The 12,649-nt window shown below is 54.3% G+C and overlaps 1 protein-coding gene across 1 annotated transcript in view; it reads left to right on the top strand.

Moving 5' to 3' along the window:
* Nucleotides 1-12,649, top strand: part of Notch1 (notch receptor 1) — a 47,249-nt gene that overhangs the window by 29,673 nt on the left and 4,927 nt on the right. The window contains exons 16-31 of the mRNA XM_048452747.3: nt 199-318; nt 621-773; nt 1,465-1,693; nt 2,199-2,400; nt 3,167-3,320; nt 3,454-3,638; nt 4,056-4,188; nt 4,395-4,652; nt 4,737-4,849; nt 5,890-6,461; nt 6,661-7,062; nt 8,274-8,422; nt 9,532-9,748; nt 9,953-10,040; nt 10,131-10,296; nt 11,446-11,741. Coding sequence (XP_048308704.1) covers nt 199-318; nt 621-773; nt 1,465-1,693; nt 2,199-2,400; nt 3,167-3,320; nt 3,454-3,638; nt 4,056-4,188; nt 4,395-4,652; nt 4,737-4,849; nt 5,890-6,461; nt 6,661-7,062; nt 8,274-8,422; nt 9,532-9,748; nt 9,953-10,040; nt 10,131-10,296; nt 11,446-11,741 — 3,437 coding nt within the window. The remainder of the gene's footprint in view (nt 1-198; nt 319-620; nt 774-1,464; nt 1,694-2,198; nt 2,401-3,166; nt 3,321-3,453; nt 3,639-4,055; nt 4,189-4,394; nt 4,653-4,736; nt 4,850-5,889; nt 6,462-6,660; nt 7,063-8,273; nt 8,423-9,531; nt 9,749-9,952; nt 10,041-10,130; nt 10,297-11,445; nt 11,742-12,649) is intronic.

Raw genomic sequence — 12,649 nt, forward strand, 5'->3', positions numbered from 1 at the left:
GTATACCATACGCTTAAAAAGAAAGTGGCTTCAGAGAGAGACTTGTTTCTGCTGTGTCTCTAACTTCCTGTCTGTGATTATCACTCCTCCCAGGATCAGAGTCTTGCTGGCCAATCATACAGGGTCCCCATATCACCCCTCAATGAGAGATGCTATGGGTCATGCCCACTGGGTCCAACTACGTATCTTTCTCCTTAGGAGCCACATGTGAAGTGGTACTGGCCCCATGTGCTGCCAGCCCCTGCAAAAACAGCGGGGTGTGCAAGGAGTCTGAGGACTATGAAAGCTTTTCTTGTGTCTGTCCCACAGGCTGGCAGGGTAAGGCTTGCCTGGTTCCTCCAGACTGGGGCAGTGGTGGTGGGTGGGAGGTCAAGAGCCCCGGCTAGCTCTAGGGCAGGAGGGAGTAGGCGCCAGTCTCCAGAGATGAGCCCATAGGTACTGAGCCACCTGCTCTGGGAAGCTCCAAAAGCAGGAGATGACCTTGGGTGGCCCTTCCCATCCTGACTCTGTAGCTTTCTGTTCCCCAGAGGTCAGGAAGTAGCATTGCAGGTAGATAGACCAGCTAGGGCAGAGGCTCAGAGGGCAGGGGCAGCGTAGCCAACTGGATCTCGTCCTAACAGGTCAGACCTGTGAGATTGACATCAATGAGTGCGTGAAGAGTCCTTGTCGCCACGGGGCCTCCTGCCAGAACACCAATGGCAGTTACCGCTGCCTCTGCCAGGCTGGCTACACAGGTCGCAACTGTGAGAGTGACATCGATGACTGCCGACCCAGTAAGTGGTACCCAGCTCTGTCCACCCGACGTTTCGGCGTCTGTCCCTTAGGCACGCATGGCAGTGATCTGCTGAATCTGAGACGGGAAATTAGCCCTGGCGTCCAGTGACGCCAGTGATGTCAGCTTCAGGACTGTGGGTAGCCGTGCTCTCAGCTCAGGCCGCAGACTGCCTTGCCTAGAAGGAAACAGGTCAGATGCTAGGGACAGACCAAGAGGTGGCTGTTGGGCACCACTGCGTGCTCCACATGGGCTCAACAATGTAGCTCCAAAAGGCTTTGCAGCTAGATTGCCCAACCCAATTGAATGACACGGAACCGAGGCACCAGGCGCTTCACGATGATGGCATGGGCCTAACCGTATTTAACCTTGACGCTTGGCCCTTGTCAGGACCCACTGAGTTGTGCAGGGCTCTGGGGTTGCCCCCATCCTGAGTTAAAGCTAAGATTTAGAGAGACTGAGGGTATGCCTGGCACCGTCAGGGTGTGTGTAGGAAGATGAGTTTCCCCATGATTGGTGTGCGAAGCTGGTGAATTCTTGTCTCGCCACTACTTGGGGCCTGGGTGAAGGGATGTATGTGGAGCAGAGCTCAGGCTCAGGGCTGGGATGAGCCTGGAGTGAGTGGCCCCACTGACTGGTGTTGCCAGAGGCTTGCTGTGGCCACCCTAAGGCTCATCCTTCTGTCCCTTCAGACCCATGTCACAATGGGGGTTCCTGCACTGATGGTATCAACACGGCCTTCTGCGACTGCCTGCCTGGCTTCCAGGGTACCTTCTGTGAGGAAGACATCAACGAATGTGCCAGCAATCCCTGCCGAAATGGTGCCAACTGCACCGACTGCGTGGACAGTTACACGTGCACCTGCCCCGCGGGCTTCAACGGCATCCACTGTGAGAATAACATACCCGACTGCACCGAGAGGTGGGTCCCACCAGCCTGGGCTGAGGCAGGGAAAGGAATGGATGGTGGGGGGACACACAGGGACTCACAGCATGGCACCTCAAGCAAGTGTCTTGCCCAGACCCAGTGGGCATTCAGCCCTAATTGAGTTGGATCCAGCATTGTTCATTATGCTTCAATGTCCCTCCTAAAAGGGCCATTGTGACCTCCAGTGACTTGGAACAAGGAAGTTTATCCAGAGGAATTGGTGAACGAGCCTCCTACTAAACAGGAGTGTTATAATCCATCTTATTTCCCCCTTTGCCCTGATTGCCAGGAAGCATAATGTTAAATGTCAATCTCACGCCTGGTTTGTAATGTGTTTCCTATAGTATTCTGATTTTGCCCTTGATTTTTTTTTTTTTCTTTTTAACTACCGTGTACCTGTGTGCTGTAAAATCTCTGGTCGTGATGCAAGTGTTGCAGCCCGGCTAGCAAGGACCTAAGCACAACTCCCTCACTCTCCTCTGCTCCTGTCTACCTCCAGCTCCTGCTTCAATGGTGGCACCTGTGTGGATGGCATCAACTCCTTCACCTGTCTGTGCCCACCCGGCTTCACAGGCAGCTACTGTCAGTATGATGTCAATGAGTGTGACTCACGGCCCTGTCTGCATGGTGGCACCTGCCAAGACAGCTATGGTACCTATAAGTGCACCTGCCCACAGGGCTACACTGGCCTCAACTGCCAGGTGAGCCGAGGTTGCAGAGTATGACCCCGAGGGCCTAGGACTCTCCACTGCCCGGTGCCCAGCCCTTGGCCATGCTTCCTTCAGAGGGCCAGAGACACAGGAGCAGAGAGGGCTCCCAGGTGTCATCATGGGTTTATGGGGCCAGAGTGAACCCACATTCTCTGGGAAAATGCCAAGATGGGTGTTTCTAAGGGAGACAGTGGGTGGGGATGCCAGGCTCTTGCTTCTGTGGAGTGGATTATATGGCCATTTATCCACAGAAGCCTGGGGGCAGTGCTCCCTTCTGGTGGAGGATGTCCAAGGGAAGGTAGTGGATGCCCTGGCTTTGCAGAGGGTCTTGAAGGAGGGCAAGGGAGACATGGTATTCCATGCGTGCCCAGACTACTCCCAGGGCAGATGTCTGTGAGCCCGGTGCCTGGGAGTTCTTAGGTGACATTTTTTCTGAGCTGGTGAAAGAGGAGGTGAGGAGGGACAGAATGCCCTCCTTCAGTGGGTCTCACCTATGGGTCACAACCCCCACAGGGGTTGCATCTTAGATCTCCTGCATATCAGATATTTACATTACAGTCTACAACAGCAGCAAGATCACAGTTATGAAGGAGCAATGAAATTATTTTGTGGTTGGGGTCACCACAACATAAAGGGTCACAGCATTAGGGGGATGAGAACCGCTGCAGTACTCAGAGCTGGCCAGGACCAGGGCAAGAGGGCGTCCCTGGCAGTCAGAGTTGGTGGGGAAGAGGCTGACGCCTGCCTGTATCCGCAGAACCTTGTGCATTGGTGTGACTCGGCTCCCTGCAAGAACGGTGGCAAGTGCTGGCAGACCAACACGCAGTACCACTGTGAGTGCCGTAGCGGCTGGACTGGCTTCAATTGCGATGTGCTCAGCGTGTCCTGCGAGGTGGCTGCACAGAAGCGAGGTGATTGGCCCAGCCCGTCTGTCCTTGTCCTGGCTCGGCCCAGGCCAGGCCTACCTGGTCAGGAGGACGTGGGCAGTAGTAGTCCTGGAAGTCGTGACCCAGGTCCCAGCTCTTTTTCGTCTGGTCCCCACAGGCATCGACGTCACCCTCCTGTGCCAGCATGGAGGCCTCTGTGTGGATGAGGAAGACAAGCATTACTGCCACTGCCAGGCGGGCTACACCGGCAGCTACTGTGAGGATGAGGTGGACGAGTGCTCACCTAACCCGTGCCAGAATGGAGCCACCTGCACTGACTACCTGGGTGGCTTTTCCTGCAAGGTGTGGGCCGTCTTGAAGTGGGGGGTGGGGCGGGACGGGGGTTATTGGCATGAGTGTTGCCACAGGAGGGCTTTGGAGCTGGGACCTGGTGTGTCATGGCCGACTGAGCCCAGTGTCTTGTTAGAGCAAGGTGTCACACACCTGGGCAGGATCCATTCACACTGCAGATGTGCTGGAGGAGGTGCAAGCAGTGGCCCGGGGTGCTCTTCCTAGAGAGCTTTATGCTACCCAGCTCCTGCTCCAAGACCTCACCCCTGTGGGACCAGGTGTTGTCCCCTCTCCACCTTGGACAGTGACTTTAATTTACCGAGGTCCTACCTAGGGTCTGCTGGGTAGAGGCCCCATTCAGGACTGCCAGTGTAGGCCTGAGTGTGTACCCTGACTCCAACCAAGCTGTGGCCTGTGCCGTTTCTGCAGTGTGTGGCTGGCTATCACGGAGCTAACTGTTCTGAGGAGATCAACGAGTGTCTGTCCCAGCCCTGCCAAAATGGGGGGACCTGCATCGATCTGACCAACACCTACAAATGCTCCTGCCCTAGGGGCACACAGGGTAAGAGTGGGGGCCTGGGTAGGGTGAGGAGGATCCAGCCAGGGCTCATCCCATCTCACCTTGTGGTACCAATCTCAGTAGGAAGGTGGGCTCCACTGACGCTGTGCCATTTTCCTTGGGTCCCAGCTCCTCAGTGCTGTGCTGGACCACACAGGACAGAGTGCAGCCAGTACCGTCCCCTGATCATATCCCTGGTCACTCTGCAGGTGTACACTGTGAGATCAATGTTGATGACTGCCATCCCCACCTTGACCCTGCCACTCGAAGCCCCAAGTGCTTCAACAATGGCACCTGTGTGGACCAGGTGGGTGGCTATAGCTGCACCTGCCCACCAGGCTTCGTCGGGGAGCGGTGTGAGGGCGATGTCAATGAGTGCCTCTCCAACCCTTGTGACCCGCATGGCACCCAGGACTGCGTGCAGCGGGTTAACGACTTCCACTGCGAGTGCCGGGCTGGCCACACTGGTGCGTGCCTTGGGCAGGTGGGCCAAATGGGGGGACGGGCAGTGGCAGCAGGGCATGTTCCTTACTTACTGTCTTCTCACCCAGGACGCCGCTGTGAGTCAGTCATCAATGGCTGCAGGGGCAAACCATGCAAGAATGGGGGTGTCTGTGCCGTGGCCTCCAACACCGCCCGTGGATTCATCTGCAGGTGCCCTGCGGTAGGTGCCTCTGGCCCTGTGCAGCTGCTAGGGTGCCATGTCTGAGGGTGCCAGAACCTCTGGATCTTACATTGGATGGACCTGTTCCACACCCACCCTCACCCAGAGTACTTTAGCCTGAAGGCTTCTAGCCAAGGCTAGGGACTAAGAACCATGCTCCCTTATGCCCACTCTCTCAGCTCCTTCATAAAACTTGAGTGGGCATAACACATACCTGCCTGTAATTCTAGTCCTCTGGGGTTGGGGCTGAAAGATTACCCTGCATTCAAAGCTACCTTAGGCTACAGAGCAAGACCCTGTTTAAAGAAGTTTATTTCCTGGGGGCTGGAGAGATGGCTCAGTGGTTAAGAGCATTGCCTGCTCTTCCAAAGGTCTTGAGTTCAATTCCCAGCAACCATATGGTGGTTCACAACCATCTGTAATGAGATCTGGTGCCCTCTCTGGCCTGCAGGCACACATGTAGGCAGATATTGAATGCATAATAAAAGAATAAATAAAAAAAAAGAAGTTTATTTCCTGCTCTGCTGGATTGGGCATCTAGGTCCTCACATGTGCTGGGCAAATGTTCCGACACTGGGTCCCAGCCCAGCCTCTTGTTTTTAAATAGGTGTGTTCATTTTAAAGCAGTTTTTGGTTTGCATGAGAACTTATCAGGAGGGCCAGGTCCCCACCCTGCCTGCCATCTCCTGTGGTTACCACCTTGCATGTTGTGGGTCACCCTCAGAGCTGGCAGTGGTGTGCAGTGTCTGCTCTGGGTGTTAACCCTCAGGGATTCACACTTACAGTGGACCAGTGTCAGCCTGGTTTGTCATGGCTCTAAAGACTCCTAGGGTTCTACCCACTCAGCTATCTCTCTGTCTCAAAGCCCTTGGCAATTCTGACCTTCCTGTGGCGAGGATGTTTCAAGGGTCTTGTTACTGGGGGAAGGCCACAGACACCTTCCATAGGTCATGGGATGTGGCTAGGCCTAGGATGGGATGCATGGTGTCCCTGAATCCTAGTACCCTGATCCAATGCGCCATCCTCTCTCTCCACCACAGGGTTTTGAGGGCGCCACGTGTGAGAATGATGCCCGCACCTGTGGCAGTTTGCGCTGCCTCAACGGCGGTACATGTATCTCAGGCCCCCGCAGTCCCACCTGCCTATGTTTGGGCTCCTTCACCGGTCCCGAGTGCCAGTTTCCGGCCAGCAGCCCCTGTGTGGGTAGCAACCCCTGCTACAATCAGGGCACCTGTGAGCCCACATCCGAGAGCCCTTTCTACCGCTGCCTGTGCCCTGCCAAATTCAATGGGCTGCTGTGCCACATCCTGGACTACAGCTTCACAGGAGGTGCTGGGCGAGACATTCCCCCGCCACCGATTGAAGAGGACTGTGAGCTGCCCGAGTGCCAGGTGGACGCAGGCAACAAGGTCTGCAACCTCCAGTGCAACAACCATGCATGTGGCTGGGATGGTGGCGACTGCTCCCTCAATTTCAACGACCCTTGGAAGAACTGCACACAGTCCCTGCAGTGCTGGAAGTACTTCAGTGATGGCCGCTGTGACAGCCAGTGCAACTCAGCTGGCTGCCTGTTTGATGGCTTCGACTGCCAGCAAACCGAGGGGCAGTGCAAGTAAGTAAGGCTGAGTTGCTTCAGAGTCCCAGGGCTCAGCAGGTCGCTGCGGGAGGAAGGACCGAATACCGGGAACCTGAGGCCAATGTCTACCCCTACCCTTAGGGGATACCAAGCACATTTCCCAGGTCTGGGCTGGTCAGGGTGGGTGTGAGATCCGCAGACTGGGTTAAGACTGAGTGTGTCCTGTGTCCCTCAGCCCCCTGTATGACCAGTATTGCAAGGACCACTTCAGTGACGGCCATTGCGACCAGGGCTGCAACAGTGCCGAGTGTGAGTGGGACGGATTGGACTGCGCAGAACACGTGCCCGAGCGGCTGGCAGTCGGCACGTTGGTGTTGGTGGTGCTGCTTCCCCCTGAGCAGCTACGCAACAACTCCTTCCACTTCCTGCGGGAACTCAGCCACGTCTTGCACACCAACGTGGTCTTCAAGCGTGACCATGAAGGCCAGCAGATGATCTTCCCCTACTATGGCAAAGAGGAGGAGCTGCGCAAGCACCCAATCAAGCGCTCCGCCGTGGGTTGGACCACCTCTTCGCTGCTTCCCGGCACCAATGGGGGCCGCCAGCGCAGGGAGTTGGACCCCATGGACATCCGCGGGTGAGTGTGCTCTAGATCCAGCTGCCGTGGGCTGTTTCCCAGTGCGCCCCGGGGCCCTGTTGCCAGCTCAGTCTTGGAGGTGAACTCTAGGGAGATAGTATTTATCCCAATTTATGGTCAAAAGAGATCTGCAGTGCTGAGGTCACCCCTCTTCAGGCACCTGGCAGGCTTTACTCTTTGCCAAGCTTGAGGCCCCACTCTGTACCAGGTGATTAATCAGGACCAGCCTGATTAAAGCCTCCAGGGTGTTCCCTGGAGCTAAGTCGTCCTAGGCCAAGCCTGCACCTCAGTCTCTACAGCCCCCTTACCCACAATGCAGAGGAGGCAGGGGGGAAATGCAGAGGGCGCTGTTGCTGAGCCTTGACAGCTGAGGACCCGAGGGTGGCAGTGAGGAGGCACAAATAGGGGCATCTCGTGGATGCTTCACGAAGCCACCTGGGGATGGGCAGAGAAGCACCAGCCAGGCCAAGTTATGCCGCCCCAACACCCTGCATCTGAGGGTCCCAGAATGGCACCTTGGTGTCTCCTGACCCCAGTGGTTCTTAGTCCTGGTTTCCTTGACTTGGAACTGCAGTAGAGGTTAGAAATGTATTGTCAACTGGAGACTGTGTTAGAATCCTGTGTCTGGGGGGCTGGAGAGATGGCTCAGTGGTTAAGAGCACTGACTCTTCTTCCAGAGGTTCTGAGTTCAATTCCCAGCAACCACATGGTTCTGGGGTGCAGGTACACATGCAGGCAGAATACTGCATACATAATAAATAAATAAATAAATAAATAAATAAATAAATAAATAAATAAATAAATAAATAGAATCCTGTGTCTGAGAGGCCAGCCTGAGAGTAGGTGACCCGGCTGGCGTGAGAGCCTCACCTCTCTAGCATCCAATCCAATCCTGTTGTTGCCTCAAGCCACATCCCTGCACTTCTGTGGGGCACCTTGTACTGCTCTCAAGAGAGCCATGGGTGCCTGAGGACATTGTCCTCTCTAAGGTGAAGCAAAGGGGTGCTGTGGTACCTAAGGGGCAAGGCTGAAAGACATGTTGGGCAGTAGGATGAGCCCCTGCTAAGTGCTGAAAACAGGAGCTGCAGGGAGACTGTCCAGTCGCAGGGCTATTGTTGTCAGACATGCTCTCTGGGTCTGGGTCAGGGTGATAGGTATGGAGGCAGCATGCTAGGCTGTGTCTGATCTCAACGCGATGTGTGTGTTCCCAGCTCCATTGTCTACCTGGAGATCGACAACCGGCAATGTATCCAGTCATACTCGCAGTGCTTCCAGAGTGCCACCGATGTGGCCGCCTTCCTGGGCGCGCTGGCTTCACTGGGCAACCTCAATATCCCCTACAAGATCGAGGCCGTAAAGAGTGAGTGGTCATGGTTGGAAAGAAGGCTTGGTAGTTAAGGACGCTGGCTGAGAACTGGCAGAGAACCCCGGTTCAAATCTCGCAATCCACATGGTATCTTATAACTCTCTGTAACTCCAATCCCAGGGGATCTGACACCTTCTGACCTCTGCTGGCACCAGGCATGCTCAGGGTTCACAGACGTGCATGCAGACAAAGCATACACACACTTAAAAAAAAATAAATTTGGCTGGGCGGTGGTGGCGCACGCCTTTAATCCCAGCACTCGGGAGGCAGAGGCAAGCGAATCCCTGTGAGTTCGAGGCCAGCCTGGTCTACAAGAGCTAGTTTCAGGACAGGCACCAAAAACTACAGAGAAACCCTGTCTCGAAAAAAAAAAAAAATCTAAATAAATAAATAAATAAATTTAAGTGAGCGTCCCACTCTCCAGCCCTGCTTCTTCAGGGATGGGTTGCTGGAGTCTGTTTGGGAGGGGCACAGACTGTCTCTCACTCCTTGTGCCAACTGCCCTCCAGAGCTCAGGGAGTGCTTTTCTGGAATTTTCTTGATGGCCTTCCCTCCCTGTGGATGGTAACAGCCATGAGTAAAGCTTAGTTGTATATATATATATATATATATATATATATATATATATATATATATATATATATATACCAGAAAGTGTGGGGGAGCTTTTTTGTCCCCCCATTTTTTACCCCTGATTTTTCTTTGTTGGGTATTATTTCAAAATCATTACAGTTTTTTTTTTTAAGAGAGAGAGAGAATTGATCGGTGTCATGTGAAGTGTTGAAGTTTGTATCTTGAAAATCCCCCTAAATCCTTTGTCTTAACAGCTCAATGCGAGTGCAGTGATTTGAAGTTCGCTAATCCTCCTCCTCGAAAGGGGAGAAGTGAGCACTGTCTCCAGACAGATCGGCTGGTGCAGGAGAGAATTTAGCGATAGTTTGCAATTCTGATTAATCACGTAGAAAATGACCTTATTTTGGGGGGTGGGATGGAGGAGCGTGGGCGAGGAGGCACTGGCCGTGGAGCCAGTCCACTGCCCCCCCGCCGGCCCACAGCATCACCACGCCTGACGTGGGGTGCTTGCCTGCTGCCCCGGCCCGCAGGTGAGACGGTGGAGCCTCCGGTGTCCTCGCAGCTGCACCTCATGTACGTGGCAGCCGCCGCCTTCGTGCTCCTGTTCTTTGTGGGCTGTGGGGTTCTGCTGTCCCGCAAGCGCCGGCGGCAGCATGGCCAGCTCTGGTTCCCTGAGGGCTTCAAAGTGTCAGAGGCCAGCAAGAAGAAGCGAAGAGAGCCCCTCGGCGAGGACTCTGTCGGCCTCAAGTGAGTGGACACTGTGGGGGGGTGTGTGTGAGTGAGAAGCAGGGTGGGTGGATGGGTGGGGGTGATTACCTCCTGCAAGCCCATGGGCCCGTCTCTCCCTGTCCTCACTCTGAGCCCACCTGCATGTCGAGGATGTCCATCTGAACTGTGGCCACAGGGCATTCCCTGGAGTCCCTGCTCAGTCTCCCCCACCCCCTTGCCCAGGCCCCTGAAGAATGCCTCAGATGGTGCCCTGATGGACGACAATCAGAATGAGTGGGGCGACGAAGACCTGGAGACCAAGAAGTTCCGGGTAAGTGCAGCAGGCTCCCAGGCTTCCCTGGGAGGCACTTCTCACCTGGTCCCCGAGTGATTAGGCTCTGCTTACTCTGTCCAAATTCAGTTTGAGGAGCCAGTGGTGCTTCCTGACCTGGATGATCAGACTGACCACCGGCAGTGGACCCAGCAGCACCTGGATGCCGCCGACTTACGCATGTCTGCCATGGCCCCAACACCGCCTCAGGGTGAGGTGGATGCTGACTGCATGGATGTTAATGTCCGAGGACCAGGTAAGTCCACTGGAGACACACACACACACACACACACACACACACACACACACACACACACTAGCATAGACTTAGAGGCCAGTAGAACTTGAGAAGGGTTGACTCATTGAAGAGCTCTGCCTAGCAGCACCTCCCCTGAGCTGATCTCCAGCTCCCCCTGCCCCCACAGTACACTTTTTCATGAAATGCTGTTTTGCAATACATCTAAGTGTTGATTTTTTTCCCTTTGTTTTTTGAGGCAGAGTCTTACTCTGAAAGACAAGCTAGCCCCAAATATGATTCTTCTGTCTCAGCTTCTAGAGTACTGGGTTTATAGGTGTGGCCCCCATGACTGGTTAAAGTGTTGAATTTTTAAATTATATGCATATATGTATATAAAATATGTGTGTATATATATATTATTTTATGTGCATGGTTCTATGTGTGTGTATATATATATATATATATGTCTGTGTACCATGTGCATGCCTAGTGCCTGTGGAAGCCAGAAGAGGCTATTCGATCCCCTGGAACTAGAATTGTAGATTGTTGTGAGCGGCTATATGGGTTCTGGGGCTTGAACCCAGGTCTTCTGGAAGAGCAGCCAGTGCTCTAACTATTGAGCTACCTCTCCAGCCCTTATTTTGTTATATTTTAAGGCATTTATTCAACTGCGAGGTGCACACATGTGCCGTAGTGCACACGTGGGGGTCAGAGGACAGCTTGCATGAGTTGGTTCTCTCTTTCTGCCATGTGGGTCCCAGGGATCAAACTCAGGTTTACTGGCATGGCAGCAAAGGCCTTTACCCACTGAGCCATCTCATTTGCCCAATAGTGACTTTTAAAGTACATTTTTCTTGTCTTTTTCCTGGATGGATCTTCAATGAAGGGTATCCTCTTTGAAGGGCAGGTCAGGAGGTAAAACTGGAGGGGCCTTCATCACCCCATACTGCAGATTGGTAGCTAGACTAGGGCTCTGTCCTGCGGAAACTCAAGGTAACTTCAACAGCCCCCAGTAGCCACTGTGTGCTGAGAGGTGTGTCTGTCCCCACAACTGTCCCTTGAACCGAAGGCTGTAGCAGGGCTGCCATGGCCATGACGGGGTACTGATCCTCCCCGAGGCCGATACCACCCCTTCCATGCCCACCCCTGTCTCTCTCCTCTCTGCAGATGGCTTCACACCCCTCATGATCGCCTCCTGCAGTGGAGGGGGCCTTGAGACAGGCAATAGTGAAGAAGAAGAAGATGCACCTGCTGTCATCTCCGACTTCATCTACCAGGGCGCCAGCCTGCACAACCAGACGGACCGCACAGGGGAGACCGCCCTGCACCTGGCTGCCAGATACTCTCGTTCAGATGCTGCCAAGCGCTTGCTGGAGGCCAGCGCAGATGCCAACATCCAGGACAACATGGGGCGCACCCCGCTGCATGCAGCCGTTTCTGCAGATGCTCAGGGTGTCTTTCAGGTAGGCAGCACTGCATCCTTGGGGCCAGTGGACCTGATCTGGGGCGGTGGTCTGGCTGGCATAGGCCCTGCAAGCCCTAATTCCAGGTGTGACTGGGCAAGAACAGCTGGCATTTCAACACTGAAACTGCACATTGAAGAAAGTCCAGGTTACAGAAGGGCATCAAGCCCCACCTGCGTTCTCTGGGCAAGCTGGCTGAAGGTTCTAAGACACCTACAGAGTGAAGCAGGGCCTCCCTACCCTCAGTACAGCCCTTCTTTCTATAGGCTATGGCCTGACTTGAGGACCCTGAACCAGTGCTATAGCCTTGCAGCCTAGTCCCACCCCGTTCAGCTGTGGCTGCAGGCATAGCCCATGGCGGCAGGAAGAGAATTTTAGAGGCTGTTGGTCCTGGCCTTTGCCTGGAAGCCTGAAGCCAGCCAGGGTAGATTTAGAGATTTAGTTGCCTGGGTCTCCAGGGACCATCCCTAGTAAATACTCCTGCATGTTGCCAGCCGTTGACCCCGGCTACCAGGTCCCATCCTCTAGGCTGCCCTGGAGCCGGCTCCAATGGGGCATAGACCTGCCTGACGTCAAAAAGCTTGCCATTTCATCATGTCTTAACTCGAGCTACATACTGTCGGTCTGCAGAGGAGATTAAACCAGACAGGGCAGTGCACACCTGTCATCCCAGCACTCTAGAATCTGAGAGGATTGTGAGCACAAGGCTAGCCTGATCGTTACAGAAAGACCCTGTTTTGAAACAGCAAAGAGAGGCTGAGATCAGCCACAGGGTAAGATGAGCCCAGGGCAGGCCTGTATTGCTTGCACAGATCTGTGTATGATCTGCAGGAATCTAGGTAGTGCTGAGAGTCCTTACTCAGGTCACTCTCCCACTCCTCCCACTTGTGACTCAAGCAGGGCAGCTT

Source organism: Myodes glareolus, chromosome 21 (genome assembly GCF_982192425.1).
Source record: "Myodes glareolus chromosome 21, mMyoGla1.1, whole genome shotgun sequence".
NCBI classification, from domain to species: Eukaryota; Metazoa; Chordata; class Mammalia; order Rodentia; family Cricetidae; genus Myodes; species Myodes glareolus.